This window comes from Furipterus horrens, unplaced genomic scaffold, assembly GCF_987537825.1.
Source record: "Furipterus horrens unplaced genomic scaffold, mFurHor1.1.pri manual_scaffold_4, whole genome shotgun sequence".
In the NCBI taxonomy this organism is placed as follows: Eukaryota; Metazoa; Chordata; class Mammalia; order Chiroptera; family Furipteridae; genus Furipterus; species Furipterus horrens.
Genome location: NW_028327174.1, coordinates 20,630,117 through 20,648,329, shown reverse-complemented (window position 1 = coordinate 20,648,329; position 18,213 = coordinate 20,630,117). Strand labels below are relative to the sequence as shown.

The window sequence follows — 18,213 nt, the reverse complement described above, 5'->3', positions numbered from 1 at the left end:
CCTCAAGAAAAGCTGCTGGGCTCAGCTCAGGTTCCAGTCTTCCCCCACCAATCAGCTGTGGTAGTGAGGCAGGGTCACGAAGCTCAGACCTGACCCCTGGGACAAGGGGGACTGTAAACGAGGCAGCCACCCCAATCCCAACAGAAGTCTACTTCAGTTACCCATGTTTGTAGGCCTCTATTCTGCAATTGATAAATGACAAAGTTAAGGACAAAAGGACACAAGAGACATTGTTTAATCAAATAATTTTAATCAAGTTAACAGTAAGCGGTGAAAGTGCAATTACATGAAACGCCCCATATTTTACAAGTTTAAACTGTTTTCCATTGTCTTTACTTGTAAGGTGTTGAAGGTGGGACCCATTCTTGAATCTTCTTTCTAGTGGTGGAATAAGGTACATATTGTGCTGGAGTGCCACTCGTGTTGAATTTATGGTTTGTCCAAATGAATTTACGAGCAGTAGGTGGCTTTGTTGTTGGAGGATCATCAGTCATACAGTGAAGCCAACGATGCCTTAAAGAGGGGAAAAAAGAGAGTCACGAAGAGGCAGAGTAGTGTGACAGGAGGTGGAGCTATTTTGTTGCTTGAGCTCCAATCTTAGCTCCATCACTAACTGGCTGAACTTTTCTATGCCTTAGTTTTTCCAACTGAACACCTTACTTCCTAAGGATGGTATAGGATTAAATGAGATAATACACAGAAAGCACCTAGAAAAATTCCTGTGCGTAGTAGGTACTCAACAAAAGTCAGCTACTGTTATTATCCTTACTGTATTTCATCAAATCTAGGACACCATCAATTTTTATCTAAGATTTTATTTATTTTCAGAGATAGTAGAAAGGAGGTCGAAAGGGATGGAGAGAAACATCGATGTGTGAGAGGAACATCAATTGGCTGCCTCTCACATGCCGCCAGCTGACGACCTGGCTCACAACCCAGGCTTGTGCCCCGACAGGGAATCGAACCAGCGACCTTTTGGTTCACAGTCAGCACTCAATCCACTGAGCCACACCAGCCAGGGAGGATACCAACAATTTTAAGATACACCATTATTTTATGTATCTCTAAGAAAGAAAAATGCTGCCAATTAAATTATTAAACTATTGATTAGACTGTGTACCCTACTTTTAGATGTAAAAATAAGTTTTAAAATTGTTTAACTGCAGAATTACTACGAGATGCTAGAGGCTGATTCTGGAGTTGCTGTGAGCTCAGGTTGCTCTGGTTCATGCAGCTGTAGTTTCAAACCCAAGGCTGGAGAAGAGGAAGAGGGTCTCTGCGTGCATCTCAGATTCAAGTTTTGAGTCTTACCACTGGAGAACATAAAACTTGTTATCTTAAAATTATTACATCACAGCCCAAAGTTCACAAGTGTTTCAGCCTTAGTGTTTAACCATTTCATTTCAAAGGATATTTGTTGGGAGGCGCCAGAAATCTGGCCTAAAGAAGGAAGCTACGTGCTTTCCTTGGAATACACAGAGGAATGTCTCTCTAATGACAGAGAAAGGAAGAGTCAATGCCCACAGGACAAACAGTAAAACTGAGCAGGAAGCCCAGCTGAGCTTATATGGGAAAGGAGGAGGAAGACATTCATCCCAGAGCCCCTGAGGCTCAGAGCTCATAAGACAGGTAAGACCCTCTGAAAAGAGTAATGGTGGAGACGGGCATAGAGTTGCGGCTCCAAGGGAGGGGGGAGGGAGACTGCCCAGCCACAGGGAAAAGGGCAAGAGGAGGAGGTTCCCCTAAAGTATTAAAGACTAAAAGAAAAGTTTATGATGCTATGTAAGTTCAAGAAAACTTGCCAGCAGTGATTGATAGCTCTAACTAGGTAACTGACGGACTAGGTAACTGACTAAATCCGTCAAGAAAAGAGATAAAATATCACTGTTCGTATATCTGAGGCCAAAGATGACTGCGTCATGATCAGCTAAGAGCATGGAGAATGAAGAAGTCTGTACCACTGGACTGCTGTCCTGCTGCACTGCCTGCAGGAAGTGCGGGTGACTGGGAGTGATCTGGACCAGTAACCCCCACCATTAAGTGGCTCTGAAGGCCTCTGAGACGGTGCTGGTGGGACAGGCTGTCAGAACCAAGGCTGTTACTCATCCAGGGACTTTGTGTAAATGTACGGCACAGCAGAGATATTTAACTTTACCTTGCTGAGTCATCTTAAGTAACTAAAGGAAATTTTATTCAAATAATTGCTGTTATGACTCCTCAAGGTTAAATCGATATTTATGGAACCAGAGTCCAAAGATTTTGTGTGTGTCTTATTTAGTTACTTAAGTGACGAACTGAAGAGCTCACAGAAATTAAAAATGCTCAAAAAAACGAAAAGATTTTTTTTACCTCAATACTTAAAATCTGAAAATGTTTACCCAGTAAGGCTACTGGCAAGAGTCAGGGGATGAATAAACAATTTATTCTCATCGTGGCAGTGTGAGGAACTGCAAGAAACAAAAATGTTAGTATCTGCGAGGCCAGCATAACTCTTCTGTTATAATTAGCATTAAGTAAAGGCTATGGAAATCACACCTTTTAGATTTCCACACCAAAGAGTTTTTGCAAAACCAGTTTTCAGCTGAGTCGTTTTATTCCATTAACAGAAGACACCAATGGACTAACAGCACTGTCTAGAAAATTGTTGCAGCTGGTATTACAGCCACTTCAATTTTTTATCACTGGTATTTTCTTAAAGGGCAAAATAAAAAGTTACTTAAACTCAGTGATATAAGTCAGTGAAATTACAAATAAGAAGACTTGCAGAAAAGCAAAAAGTTATAAATACCAAAGAGAGAAACTTTCATAATGAAAATATAATAATTTTGGGAAAAATTCAGAAATTGAAGTTGTATCAAAATAACAAAGATATTAAATCATGGTTATAACACAACTCCAATGGAAATAAATCCCACAAGTGGTTGGCCCTATTTTCAGTTGTATAAGAGGAAAACGTGGTGTCAGGGAACAGGGTAAGAAGACTCGTCCTTTCTTAGAAAATATACTACTTCACTTAAATAGTCCCTCAGTTTGAGTGCAAAGTGCAAAATGAAGGGATTTATTTTAAAAATCACTGCAAATGAAAACAGTCTTTAAGGTTAGCATTAATAACAAAGATTAAAAAACTTATTTTTTCTTTTCAGAAAATTCTTAGAAATAAAGCATTACCAAATAACAGCAAACAGCAACAACAAAACTATAGGCTGTTTTGAATCTTCCTTCTTTTTGGATAATATACATTATTAATTTTGAGACTTAAGACTGGTTTCTGACCATAATATTCATGTTTCAGATACTTTCACTTAACATCACTGAGCCTAGAAATGCCAAAGATTTTTTAGATAGATAGACAGATAAATAAATAAATATTAAAGACTAAAAAAAAAAACCCAGATTGTTTTTTAAGGTAAAAATACTCAAATACTGCCCTGGCCTGGTGGGTAAGTTGGTTGGAGCGTTGTCCCTGTACACCAAAAGGTTGTGAGTTCGATCCCCAGGTGGGCACTAATCCATGCTTCTCTCCCTACTTCCCCCACCCTCCCTCCCTCTCTCCCTTTCTGGAATCAATAAACATACCCTCGGGTGAGAATTTAAAAAAATACTCATTCCACTTTAGTTTATGAAACACTCTCCCACACTATCACTAAGCCACTTATTTAATATTCCACATTTTAAAACAGAGAAAACAGAATTGAAATGACTTTCACAAGGTCCCACAGCACATATGTTACAGAGCTGAGGCAGGAACACAGCTTCCCAATGGCTGAAAAGAACCCTTTGATCAGCAACTTAAATCACAATCAATAGATGAAAACCGGGTTGGAGTTATGATAGCATCGAAGTATCTGCAAAAATCCAGAGATCCATCTAACTCCAGAATGGGAATGATAAATTGAACAAATTTTAAAAAGAAAAGATAGTTCATTACAAAATACCCAACTCAAACTCTGTTAGCTCAGTAACTACTAGTTTTAATTAAGTGCAATTTGAAATAAAATCCCAGTAGGGTTTGACAATTATAAGGATCAGTGGAAAGTCTATCTAAGAAAATTCTGAAAACTCACAACCAGGAAGGCTGTCATTACCGGACGTTAAAGTTTTGGAGATTAGAATAGCATAAAAACTGGGACGAAAGTAAAATAATATTATTCTCCCAAACAGACTAAAGTATATATAAGACAAGGATGGCATTTAAAATTCTGGGGGAAAGTAAACATTTCTCAACAAATTATGCTAGGATAATTAACTTTGTTGAAAAAAAGTCAAGTTATATTTCCAAAGCCAAATATCAAAATAAATTACAGATAGATTAATAATGCTCAGATATAATATGGGTGAATATTTATATTCATAAGACATTATTGATATTTATAAATATGAAGGACCATATCTAAGCTTAACATCAAAGGCAAAAAGCCATATGGAAAAGAAATAATAATTTTACTAAACAGAAGTGAAAATGTCGTAAATATCCTAAAACTCTGAAAACAGGATTAAAGGATAAAAGAAACGGAAAAATATTTGAAATATACAGAAAAGTACTTCATCTATCATTACAAATCCAAAATAAAAAGTCAAATATCCAAAAGAAAAATGGGCGAAAGTCGTTAAAACTTATAAAGCATGTACGCTTCCTGGATGTAAAAATTTTACTTAGAAATTGGCCTTAGGAAGTGAGGTAGGTAAATGCTTGCATGCAGGTATATTAACCACAGCTTTATTTATAATGGTGAAGAAAATGTAAAGGAAAAAAACAAGAGTAATAGGAAATACTTAACAGAATAAAACATCACTAAAAAGTATGTTACAGGGAATATTTTATGACTTGAGAGAATGTTTATGATATGTTAAGTTTAAAAAGCAGGTTATGCCCTGGCTGGTGTGACTCAGTGGATTGAACGCCAGCCTGCAAACCACGGGGTCGCCAGTTCGATTCCCAGTCAGGGCACTTGCCCGGGTTGCAGGTCAGGTTCCCAGTTGGGGGCGCGCGGGAGGCAACCACACATTGATGTTTTTCTCCATCCCTCCCTCCCGCCCTCCTTTCCTCTCTCTCTAAAAATAAATAAAAATCTTAAAAAAGTAAATAAATAAAAATAAAACGCAGGTTATTTAATTTAACAATATTTAGCATTTATAAGTCACGGGCACCATTCTAAACACTGTACAAATATTAATCCTTTTAATAATAATTCTATGGGACAGATATTATCCCAATTTAATAAATGAGGAATCTACGACACCAAGAGTTCAAGTAACTTACCCTAGGTGGAGCTAGGATTCAAACCCTGCCTATCTCTTAAAATAACTCTTTTACATTAAAAACAAAAATAAAAGGATGGATATGCACTGAAAAAGAGATCACAAGAATATATATTTAATGTTAACAATGGTTTGTCTCAGTGTGGTAGGATAACAGATTACTTTTATTTGCTTTGTGATTTTCCGTTATTTTTCTGAATTTTCTGTAATGAACACGTACTACTTTACAGAAAGAAAAAAGCTATTAAAAAGAAAAATCCTTGCAATTCAAATCAACTAGAGATGGTTTTAAAACCCTGTCCAAGTCATCTGTCATTTTTTTAAGACTATAAATAGGTTCTGTCTACTTCTAATCCCATTTCACCCCAATAGAGCCATCATAAAAAACAAAAACAAAAAAACGCTCTAGACCCCTGCCTTGTGTGGCTCAGTGGATTGAGCCCAGGTCTGCGAACCAAAGGGTTGCTGGTTTGATTCCTAGTCAGGGCACATGCCTGGGTTGCGGGCCAGGTCCCCAGTTGGGGGCGCATGAGAGGTAACCACACTTTGATGTTTCTCTTCTTCTCTTTCTCCCTTCCTTACTCTCTCTCTAAAAATAAATAAAATCTTAAAAAAAAAAAAAAAATCCTAAAGTATTGGAAGATGTTAGTGAAAGACTGTTCCTCAGTCCTCCTTAACAGAAAATTTTTCTAAGTCAATCCCGCAATGCAATGTCATTTACTAGATAGAGTTACACAGAAAAGGGTCAAATAGTTTTTTTTTTAATCTAGAAACCTCCAAATTTTTCTACATATGACTATCTCTAGCAGATACTATACACTAATAAAGATTTCTTCTGGAAATTGGAATCAAGAGCAGTCAGAAATACAGTTTATTTCCATACCTCAGGTATGAAATTTTCCAATAACTCATGTTTGTAAAATGTTAGAATCAATCTAAATGAAGCACTGAATAGTAAGTGAAATGTATCAAACAAAAGCTGAATTTTAAAAATCAAAGCAATGTGTCCTGGCTGGTGTGGTTCAGTTGATTGGAGTATCTTCCTGTAAACTGAAAGGTCGCCATTTCGATTCCTGGTCAGGGAACATGGCTGGGCTGCAGGCTCGCCAGGTCAGGGTACCTATTAGAAGCAACCAGTCGATGTTTCTCTCCCTCTTATTTCCCTCACTTCCCCCTCTCTTTAAAATCAGTGGGTGTGACCTCAGGTGAGGATTAAAAAAAAATCAAAACAATCTTGTCTTCTGCTTATAATGAACACTTTAACAGAGAAAGATTATAAAGTAATACTCTGTAACAGATGAAAGTCTACTTAAACATGCAGTTTATCATTTCTTAGTATACAGCCTCTTAGTATTCTGATTTTCTGCAGCAGAAAACAAATATTAGGAAGGATCTATTTGGAAAAGAGTCTTGCAACCCACTGTACTGAGCAACACTCATTTCAATTCAATTTAAAGAGTATTTTACAGGATTCCTACCTACTATCTGAAAAAGGCTAGATACACCAAGAGGAAGAAAACATTCCCTGCCCACTGAGAGATGGCAATTTATTTAGGGAAATAATATTTTAAAAGACGAAAACACAAACGATTCAGTGGGACAAGGTATTAAAAGAGACAGGTGGAAGTGAGAAATGGAATTCAGAGGTAAATCTAGCTTTAAATTCATACAAAAGCTACAAAAGGAGTGATAGACATACCATTTTTGGATCAGCTAGAAGTGAAAAAAATCATTGTATCCTAAAAGCAAAACAATGGTTCTTTCAAGTAAAATAGTAGATCCACATTCATTCAACAAATATTTATTGAGCAACCACTATGTGCTAGACACTGTTTTAGGCTTTAGCAAGACAACAGTGAACAAAGTTCTACCGCCAAGAAGCAAGGTAGCTGGAAAAACAATAAATTAAAAAATACATAATGAAGCACCAAGCAGAGGCAAGTGCTACCAATGCAAACACGACAGCAATGGCAAGGGACACGGTGTGAGAGCACAGGGTTCCTAACCAGGGTGGTCTGAGAAGCCACTGGAGCAGGCACTTGAATAAAGTGAAGGCATAAGGCAATGCAACATCTGGGGAAGCAGCACAAAGTGACTGAGATGGGAGCGTGTTCACTGTTCAAGCAGAAGTAAGAAGCTGATGAGGCTAAGTCAAGGGGCAGCAAGGCAGCACACAGGACAGTGTATGGAGCGCCTGGCAGAGCTGAGATCACAGGTCTCGCAGGCCATGTAAGGAGGTTTTTTTTTTGTTTTAATTTCACTTATTTATTTTAGAGAGACGGGAAGGGAGAAAAAGAAGGAGAGAAACATCAATGTGCGAGATACATCAACTGTTTGCCCCTCGCACACCCCCAGCTGGGGACCTGGCCCACAACCCAGGCATGTGTCCTGATGGGGAATTGAACCAGTGACCTATGAGTTCACAGGCCAGCGCTCAATCCACTGAGCCACACCAACCACAGCAAGTAGCTGGGATTTTAATTCTCACTATCATGAAAAAGTCAATGTATAGTTCTGAGCAGAGATTTGATGTGATCAGATTTACATTTTAATATAATCACTCTAATCAGTCGGTATGTAAAGAATACTAGTTGTTCTGAGGGAATGTAACCAGACCAGCTGGGAGGTTGTGGTAGAAGTCCAGGCAAGAGATAATTGTGGCTTGGACCAGGGTAATAGCCACAGAGGTACTGATCCTGCTTCTTTATGCAAGCTTCTAAAACATCCTATGCCAACCAAAAAAAAAACAAAAAAAAAAACACACAATCAATGCACAGTTGGCCACCTCTGCATCCATGGATTAGCAATGGAAGACAGAAAATGGTACAGGCATTTAATGAAAAAATCCACATATAAGTGGACCCAAGTTGTTCAAGGGTCAACTGTATAAACCCCAAGAAAGGAAGAATGCAACAAGAAGAAGCTGGCATTACTTCAGTGACACTCCTACCAAAGAGCACAGCCTGAATGTAGTCATAACGAAACACTGGTCAAACCCACAGAGGGACAGTCTGTAACATAACTGGCTTGTAATTTTCAAAAGTGTCAAGGTCATAAAAAGCAAAGAAAAGCTGAGGAACCAATCCCAGGTGAAGGAGACTAGAGAGAAATAAGATGCACATGAAATGCATGATTAGGTCCTCTTGCTACAAAAGACATTGTTGGGACAACTGACAAAACCTGAATGGGGTCTGAAGATTACACAGTAGTGGTGTGTCACTGGGAGTTTCCCAACTTTGATGATTATATTGTGGTTAGGAAGCAAAATGTCCTTATTTGCAGGAAGCACACATTAAATTATTCAGGAGTGACAGAGTGTCAGCATTTTGGCAACTTAATCTGAAATAATTCAAATACCGGTAACTTTACAATGGAGGTGAATACTCTGAGATTATCCCATTTGCTAATCACTAGAGCCTAAAACTATTTCTGACAATCAAGTTCAACTAAAATAAAATGTCAGTTAACCTGATACCCTTATTTCTAGGTTTTTTGGTGAAATGTTCTAGACTAACTGGATGGGATCTCCAGAGTTTATTGTATATCAACTAAATGGTATTATTTCAGAAACCTATGAAATAGAGAACAGTACTTTGTTTTGAAGTGCCCTGGCTGGTTTAGCTCAGTGGATTGAGCGTCGGCCTGCGAGCTAAGTGTCGCTGGTTCGATCTTCCAGTCAGGGTACATCAGAGAAGGAAAACTCTGACTCTAAAAAACCTCCGCTGCCTTGTGGCATACCTCCTCAGGGGAAAGGCTAAGGGAGTAAACCCCGACAGAAAATCCGGAGCCGGAGTCCCTAAGGCGGTTTGATGTTGTAGTCAACACCGGCAACTCCTGCGGCGCACCTGAAGCCAAGCTGTATTGACTCCGTCTTTCCCTTGGACCCTTCAGCTGCGAAGAGAGGGGGGGTCTGCTGCATGGGCAACAGCAGACCCTCCATATTACCCTGCCCAGGCTCTGTAGCTTCAGCGTCATCGCAAGATGTCGATTCAACACGGGAGGAGACAGATACCATGTCACTCCCGAGTCGGACTGCACAGCCATTCTCTGCGGTGCAGATAGACTCTTAAGAAGCTACACCATCGTCTCTCGAGACGGACGGCTGCCGACGACTTTGTTTTGAAATATTTAATATAAAATTTAGTAACTACTTGAGTCTACTTGAAAAGCATTTAGAATTTCATTTCAAAATGGTTATATTATAAAATAAGTTTTTAGAGATCTAAGGAATTGAGAGTTCTCATTTTACAGGTGGGAAAACTAAGCCCCAGAGACGTTAAGGAACTTGCTTAAGATCAAACTGCCAAATAAGATCAGAGTCAGAGTTCTTTTTGCCTTTCCCTTCACTCACAGCCAGGTGATACTGTGGCATATTGTCTTTCCACCGAAGACAGCCACACTATTATATACCCCAACATATAATGTGATGCTATCCCACCTCCATCAAGAGGTACGGTCTATGTTCTCTCCCACTAAACTTGGGCAGAATTTTCCAATTGCCTTGGCCAACGAAATGCGAAATTGACACTCGATGATTTCCAAGACTAAGTCCGACAAGCCATTATGGTTTCTGTCTAGCTCTCTCTCCCTCTTCCTCTCTGTCAGAGCACTTGCCTGAGGAAGCCCCAGCCACGTCCCCAGCTGACAGCCAACATCAGATTCCAGACACTGAGTGAACAAGGCTTCAGATGATTACAGTATCCAGCCTTTGAATCTTTTACCTGAGGCCTGATATCCTGGAGCAGAGAGAAGCCATCTGGGCTGTGTTCTTGTCTAAACTCCTAACCCACAGAAACTCTGAAATATTTAACTGAGATAGACGCTTTCAGAATACAATCTACTGACTTATAAATAAATAAGCTATTCAATAAATATTTATGTAGTAAAACAAACATTGCCAAGCCAAAAAACCAGAATGTTCACTTAGCTTACCATTCAGGGGGCACCATGCTTCCATCCACATCCCAGAATGTGTTTTTGCCATTCATTTCAGTAGTATATATGACCCATCGATGACGGCCTGAGCAGAAAGATTAACATTTAGAAAGATGTGAGAAAATAAAGACAAGCTTAAAAAACAAAACAAAACTGCATAATATCAATTCTTTAAAATTAAGATAAGACTTTTATGTGTCCTTATATAAAAGAAATGTCTAGAGGAATAGGCCCCTGGTTGTAATAGTGAAGGCAAGCTCTGGGAAGTATGTGGTAAGCTTTTATCAACAGCCTGGCAGCTGCCACAGCAAAATCCCTGCACAGGGACGAAGACCTGCGCCGGGGGTGGGGCTCAGACCTTTCCCACACTGGAGAACTCTTGCTTCCACGTATGCCAGGAAAGCAGTGGAGAGGGTAGGGGAATGTGTTCCCAGCCAGACAGGGTATTCAAGAGAGAAAGTGCTCCTGATATTAGGGCAGGAGAAATGTATTCACAGCAATCATACTTGGATTATATGTTTCTATATAAATATTTTTAAATGACCACCAGAATCCTTTCAGAAACTGGTGATCATACATAATAAGCAAACTGTATAAATGGTGGTTAGATTAAATAAGACAGTTCATGTTGTCAAAATACAATAATATGGTTATGTTTTTAACACATTTCTATAGAGTAGTTGGAGGCCTAACCACAATTTACAAGACTGTTTTCTACTGGGTCCTTAAGATGGGGAAAGACCCATCCAATCGAGACTTTGTTACTTATTGTCACTGAAGATTAAGCAAATTTGATGAGCCTCAGCTACTTTGTCTATTAAAAGTGAATGATTATACCTACATCTTAAGGTTGCTGTGAAAATTAAATATCACACACATACACCTACTTCAGCACCAGACACATAAGTGCATAGTAAGTATTAATTCCTCCTACCACTTCCTCACTGTCCCTATCCCACAAACGGGGGTTTATACCAATAAGCGAAAGGTAATCTGTATTTGCTTTAGCTTTCCTAGGTAAACATATAATCAACAAATTTCAATTAATACAATTTAAACATAACCACATCTATTTAAAGAAATACGATTTTAATCAACATTTGCTTCTCCTATTAGAGAAATCAATCTTGAGAATAAGTACCTAAAAGTAAACTATAGAAAAAAGAAATAGAAGAAAATACAAATGGGAGCATATAGCGTGTTTACAGATAAGAATTAACATCATTAAAATATCCACACCATAGACTCAATGCAATCCTTGTCAAAAAATGGCATATTTCACAGACTAGAAAAATAATCCAAAATTTTATATAGAACCTCAAAAAAAAAACCCTGAATGGTCTCAGCAATACTGAGAAAGATGAACAAAGTTGGGGGTATCATGCTACTCGTTATCAATCTACGTATACTACAAGTCCATAGTAATTAAAACAGCATGATACTGCTCTAACTGTTGTGGCTCAGTTGGTTGGGCTTCATCCCACAAAGTGAAAGGCTGTCAGTTCCGTCAGGACACGTGTCTAGGTTGTAGGTTTGATCCCCAATCAGGGTATGTATGAGAGGCAAACGATCGATGTTTCTATCATCAATGTTTCTCCCCTCTTTCTCCCTCCTTTCTTCCTACCTCTCTAAAAATAAATAAATAAAATATTTTTAAAAGACAGCATGGTACTGTCATAAAAACAGACATACAGATCAATGAAACATAATAGAGGCCAGAAATAAACCCACATCTATATATTCAATTAATATTTGACAAAGGCAAGAATATACAATGGGGTAAAGACAGTATTCAATAAATGATGCTAGGAACATTGGACAATTACATGCAAAAAAAATAAAACTAGACCACCTTCTTACACCATATACAAGTAGAAAGTCAAAATTACTTAAACTTAAAAGTAACACTCAAAACCATAAACATCCTAGAGTAAAGCATAGGTAATAAAACCTCTGACATTTCTCTTAGCAATATTTTTTCTGATATATCTCCTTGGGCAAGGGAAACTAAAAGAAAAAATAAACAAATGGGATTACATCAAACTAAAAAGTTTTTACATAGCAAAGAAAATCATAAAAAAACAGAGACAACCTACTAAATGAGAGAACATATTTGCCAATGATACATCTGATAAGGTGTTAATATTCTAATTTTATGAAGAACTCGTATTACCCAACATCAATAAATAAATAAATAAATAAGGAAAGAAAGAAAGGAAGGAAGGAAGGACAGTAAACTATAATCCAATGAGGCAGGGGAATGCAAAGGCAGATGGAGGAAACCTTGGTAAGTTCTCATAGTTAGGCCATGGCAGTAGAGCTGGGCCTTAACAATCTTACAATAAATATATGAAAATTTTAAATGTGCATACTTAGACTCAGCAATTCTACTTCCCAAAATTTATTCTTAGAATATCTAAACACCTAAGTGTGATATAGTTACAAGCAAGTTCACTGAGGCATTGTTTCTAGTAAAAAAAAAAAAAGTTGAAGGCAATCTAAATGTCTATCAATAGTGAAGTGTTTGAAAAAAATAACGGTTCTTCCATACAGTGGAATGTTGTGTTGTTGTTAAAAAGAATGCTGTGGAAAAAAATTTAAATGAGAAAACACGAATAAAAAAAAAAATGCTGTAGATACATCATTCCATGACCATGGAAAAATGGTCATGGTTTTTATGTAAAAATATTTGTTCATAAACATGCAGAGCATAATCCCATAAAGTAAAAAATGTATATGCAGCTTTATACATTGATTAATGAAGCTCCTTGTATATTATGAAAAAGTCAAATCAAGTCTCAAGCTCACTCCCATTATTCATATAAAAAATTCTGCACTTACCAAAAAACTGCTTGTTGTCTTCATAGTATTTGTTTCCATATTTGTCTTCACCCACTAATGTACCAACCCTCACATCATTTACCCTGTAAATATCCAAAAGAAAAGACATTTTAGAATAATTCTTTGTTCAAAACACAAACATAAATAAAGCGAGAATACCAACTTTTAGCAACAAAGGCAATTAGAAAAATGAAGAGATGCTTTGGGATAATTACTAGTTGCAGACTTCCAGCCTCCATCTCCAGGCTCCATTGTGGAAGTACGATCTTTCAGGTAAGAGCTCTAGAACACCTGCTCATGTTGCCTCCAGTACCATGCAGACAGCACAAGAAAAAATAAACTGACCCAACTTACATATTTAAATTACACTAAATATATAGATGCAAATTATAAGACTATGTTTATCTAACTATCAGGGCACTGGGGTTAGCAAAAGCCTTCAGGAAATCAGGAAGCCAAAGTATTTCAACTTAAAATGATATGAATGTCGTGGCTCTCATTCGACTTCTGGGTTTTTAATTAGCTTCCTGGGACGATGCTGCTAGTCGTCTTCAACGAATGTCGGGACTAGCACGGACCATTATGGTCACCTTGTTCAACGCCTTCAGGTACAGAGGAGGAAACTGAAGGCCAGCGAAGGAGGGGGAAACGCTCCCAAGGTCAAACTGTGAGAGTTGGACAATGCTCATTTCCCTCCAGGATGGAGGGCAGGTGCAGCCTCGACGCCTTCGCCTCCACGTCACAGTTCCGTCTCTAGAGCAGCCTTTGGTCCCGTCTCTGGGAGACACCCGGAAGGAGGACACTTCGGCCCGGGGGAAGAAGGAGAGATTGGGCCGGTTGTCCTTGACTAGAGCTGCGGTTTCTCCAGGGTGACCCCAGCCCAAGCCCCTTTCCAAGAACCGAGCCAGGGCAAGTCCAGTCTAGAGGCCAAGAGCATGGCTGTGGCCACCTGCCTACCTGAACAAGGTTTGTAGATACCCTCGTAGGCCGCCGTGGCCGCTAACCTGCTGCAGCCCGCGCTTCAGGACCTGCACCAACTCCATCTTGCCCTGCAGGCCCCGCCTTTCGGGTGCGCAGTTTAAAAGGCACCGGGAAGAAGCGAGCACTCAGCGGCATGGAGCCGAGAGCAAAGGTTCCGTCCCGTGCGCGCGTCCCGTGCGCGCGTCCCGTGCGCGCGTCCCGTGCGCGCGTCCCGTGCGGAGGTGGTTCCGCACGTGCGCAGACCTCGAGCTCCCCTGCCTGGCCACGTCCGTATTTCCGAAGATGTTGCGGTTTGTTTCCTTGGGAAGCAAAGGCGTAATGAACTTTTATCGGCTCTCATAAGTTGCATTCAGAAGGTGGAACATGTGGTGGAAAACTTACCGAAACTAGGCTTCCCCAGGTGGAGGGTTCCTCCTTTGGAGACCCTCAGTTCCTTTATCTCAAATGACTCAGACTACTTCAAAATTAATCTGATATATTTTTATATATCTAATAACTCTAAAAAAAAATTATCATCTCACATTAAGGTAATAATTCCTTCATAATAAATATTCAGAGGACAGTTCAAAATTCCCCAACTGTCTCATATTTTGTTTTTCCAAATAAGGTTTGTAACTGGTTGATTCTCATTTAAGTTTTATGAGCGGGAACCCCCCAAAATCCAAAATTTATTTATAAAGAATTGTGTATATTCTAAAAGTACCCTCCATTTGATGTAATACACCTATCAAGATGTTTTTTCCTGCTCAAAAGTTTTTGAACTTGATTGAGGCCTTTTAGTGCTTGTCATTTTTTTTTTCACCTCTTCCACATTGGCAAAATGTTTCCCTTTAAAGACATTTTCATCCAGGGAAAGTTGCTAGAGAGAAGATCAGGTGAATAGGAAGGGTAGGGCATGGGGGTCATGCCATTTTTGGTCAAAAACTGCTCAACACCCAGCACTGTGTGAGCAGGTGCATTATCATGAAATGAGCAAACGCGTTTAAAATCTTAAAAAAAAAAAAATCTCACTGAAGCCAAATGCAGCCTCACACACACCAGCTGGTACACTTATGCAGATGGGTCCCTAGAGCACTCACCTACTGGAGGAAGCCTGTACTGCACGGGGCCTGCTCTCCAGAAGATAATTCCAGTTTTTGGCGCGTCCCCCTCTTGCAGTCTTTGGGTTTCCCCCATTCTTCACCACCTTTATTTATCCTTCCAATTGATTTGATGAAGAAACAGGCAATTTCTCCTGTGGTTTCCCCTAGTTTGGATTTTGTTGTGTCCCTGTGTTTTTCCATTCCATTTTTCCTGTGTATTAGTAATAAAATCTACGCGCTTAACCAGATTGGTGGGTTTTTGTTGTTGTTCAGTATATCTCATAGACGATGATATCCTTCCATCATGAAGCACACATGGGGTCTGCTTGTTTCACTTTTTTTTTTTTGTGATTTTAGCAGCCTTTGATGAGCAATCCCTATATAATGACTTCCTAACCTCCCTCAAGTTTCTTTCACTTGAAATTTTTAATTGAGATACTGAGTCACATGCGATTGTAACAGAGATCCTATCCTGTTTATACTTTTCTGGTCTCTCTTAAATGGTGATAGTTTTTGCAAACTGTATCATCACAATCAGGACACTGACATTGATACAATCCACTGATCTTATTCAGATGTCTCCAGTTTTACGTGTACTCCTTTGTGTGTGCATGTTTAGCTCTACAACTTCATCACATGTTAAGTTCCCATATGTCACCAGTCAAGCTACTGAACAGTTCTATCACAAGGATCTCTGCCTTTTTTATAACCCATTTTTATAACACACTTCTCTCCCCGATACACCTCTCACTAGTCTCCTCTTCCTTAACCTCTTCCTATCGAAATAGAAGACTTCCTGATTTGATTCTCCAATATTTTATTTTCTATTTCTGTCTTTTGTTATACTTTCAGGGTGAATGATTCAACCACACTTTCTTCTAACCCTTCTAAAGAATTTCTTTGGCTGTCATTTTTAATTTCCAGGGGGATGTTCCTCGCTCCAAATTTTCCTTTTCAAAGCATTCAGTTCTCATTTAATGGACACAACATCTAGCCCTTTTTCAAAATATTAATGAGGGTCAGTGTTTTTCTATTCCCTGCATTATATCTGCCCACCCCACCATGTATGATCTAAATATCTAGTTATCCTGGCTCTATGCTCATATTTTTAGTATATGTGCTGCCGAAGCGAGCACATCTATGCTCATATTTAATAGTAGGCACTGAAGAGCTGAAGGGAAAGTCCATGGTTACACACATATGACTTGGAAATTAGTGCGCTTCACTTAAGTGATAAAGTGGGAAACTCCTAGCAATGAAGCCTATACCTGATAGCTAGCACATGGTTAGGGAGCCCACATTCAGGATGCCGATTTTCCCCCAATCCATTATTTTCAACCCTGTAACTAATCCAAGCCTTCCATTATCCCTGGTATCCTGTAAGTACTATGATCTTCCAGTTAATTTTTAAAGAGCATTAACCTTGCTTGAAAAGGGGAAAAAAGAGAAAGTGGTCACCTGAAGTACAGTTCAATAACTCTGTATACAGACTTGCAATTGATCCTTTCTTTTTTATGTTCCAAGCACTATCTCTATATATGAGCACCTGGGTCCTCCAGATACTGAGCGTCTTTTCCGAATACTGCAAGATATACTGGCTTCTCTCACTGCATTGCCTTTTGCAGGCACTCAGATTAGAGCTTACTCAATTCTGGTGCTGCTAAGTCAGTCTTCTCCCCCTGCATTTTGATTTCTGAAAACTTATCGAGATCTCTTATCCTTTGATTTCTTCTCTTGTTTTATTTGTCATCATGTGGTTACACTTTACTGTCATTTTACTGATATTTCAGTAGAGAAAGAAAATAAATTAATAGTCATTTGTAATATTTAGCTAGAAGTTTTCAAACTGAATAGTAATCCTAAAATAATTGATATGAAAATGTTTTCCATAGTTTTCCCTTCCTGAAATCACTTTAATAAATCTTATGAGAAATTTCTTAACAAAGTAACAAACAAAAGGATAACTACTCAACAAACAGAACTCTGAAATCAAGTATACTGTCAGGAAACAGAAATTTGTACTGCAGGTCACATTTTAATATAATTTTAAAAACACTTCCAAATATATTACTACAAATTTAATCAGAAAAAATACCTGCAAAAAACATGTGTGCTAACTGGCCATTAGTACATTATTTCTAAATCCGTGGCTTACTTCTTAAATTTATAAAGGTATAAACCTACTGATGCTCCCATTTGTGTATTTCATAGTAAATGTAGTTTTTCCCAGTTGATATAAATAAACCTATTGACAAAAATAATGCTTTAAATGGGGGAAAAAGTTTCCCTTAATAAGTGCTAAAGACTGTAAGTTGATACTTTTAAACTTTAGATTTACTAATCAGTAAAATCCACAGCCTCCCCCAAAATTCAACTTCTCTTCTATTGCAAAAAATCTTTATAAAAAGTGTACTCTGAGTGCAATGAAATCTCCATGTTTATTTAAAAAAAAAAAACCCAACAAAACAAAAATCAAATAGACATACCAAAATACTTCATCATGAAATCAGAGCAACGAAATATTTAACAATATCAGGTCTGCTATGGAAAACATTACTGTGGAAGACATCTAAGGAGTTTAAAATCCTTTTGTAGTGATACCAAGACTTGAGGCTGATGCTCACACTAAACCAGCCCTCCCCTCTTCACAGTGAAAAAAAAAATCAGTGCATATCCTTTATATATTAATATTTTTTAATTTTAAGAATTATCAACTGCTTTAAAATCATTGTTTTACTCACCTTGAAAACCGACTGGCTATGATAAACCCATTATTTAATAAACTGTGTATTTCTAATGACCTGAAAGAAATTGGCTAACACCCATGGAAGGATGAGGAAACTATATAATGTAGATCAGAAAAGAGGGTGAGGACAAATGCTTTTTGTGGAATGGAAGAGCAACACTTTAATATCTATTTTGCAATACTGAAACATTTTGGGCTCAGTCAGTCTCTACTACTTTTAAAACATAGCAGTAAGCCAAAAATATTAAAACATGAACCCTATCTTATTCTCAAAAACCATTTTCTTCTACATATGGAAAGAAAAAGTGCTTGTAACTAATAACATACACCACTGAAAAAGTCAACTCTTAAGATCACGAATGACCCATG

General features: G+C 38.4%; 1 protein-coding gene across 1 annotated transcript; it reads right to left on the bottom strand.

Moving 5' to 3' along the window:
- Window positions 1–230: 230 nt before the first annotated feature.
- Window positions 231–14,127, bottom strand: NDUFA12 (NADH:ubiquinone oxidoreductase subunit A12). Its single transcript, XM_090275374.1, has 4 exons — window positions 13,993–14,127; window positions 13,036–13,118; window positions 10,192–10,279; window positions 231–513 (listed from the first exon to the last, which is right to left on the bottom strand). Exons 1-4 carry the CDS (start codon window positions 14,076–14,078, stop codon window positions 333–335), a joined length of 438 nt encoding a protein of 145 aa, XP_090131500.1. The 5' UTR covers window positions 14,079–14,127; the 3' UTR covers window positions 231–332.
- Window positions 14,128–18,213: the final 4,086 nt, after the last annotated feature.

What these genes read in the sequence shown, in the direction of transcription:
- NDUFA12 (XM_090275374.1), bottom strand. Translation starts at nt 14,078, where the DNA reads ATGGAGTTGGTGCAGGTCCTGAAGCGCGGGCTGCAGCAGGTTAGCGGC. An exon ending in TATCTACAAACCTTGTTCAG is followed by an intron (nt 13,119 to 13,992) that starts GTAGGCAGGTGG and finishes GGATATTTACAG; the next exon opens with GGTAAATGATGTGAGGGTTG. An exon ending in AGCATGGTGCCCCCTGAATG is followed by an intron (nt 514 to 10,191) that starts GTAAGCTAAGTG and finishes CCCCTCTTTAAG; the next exon opens with GCATCGTTGGCTTCACTGTA.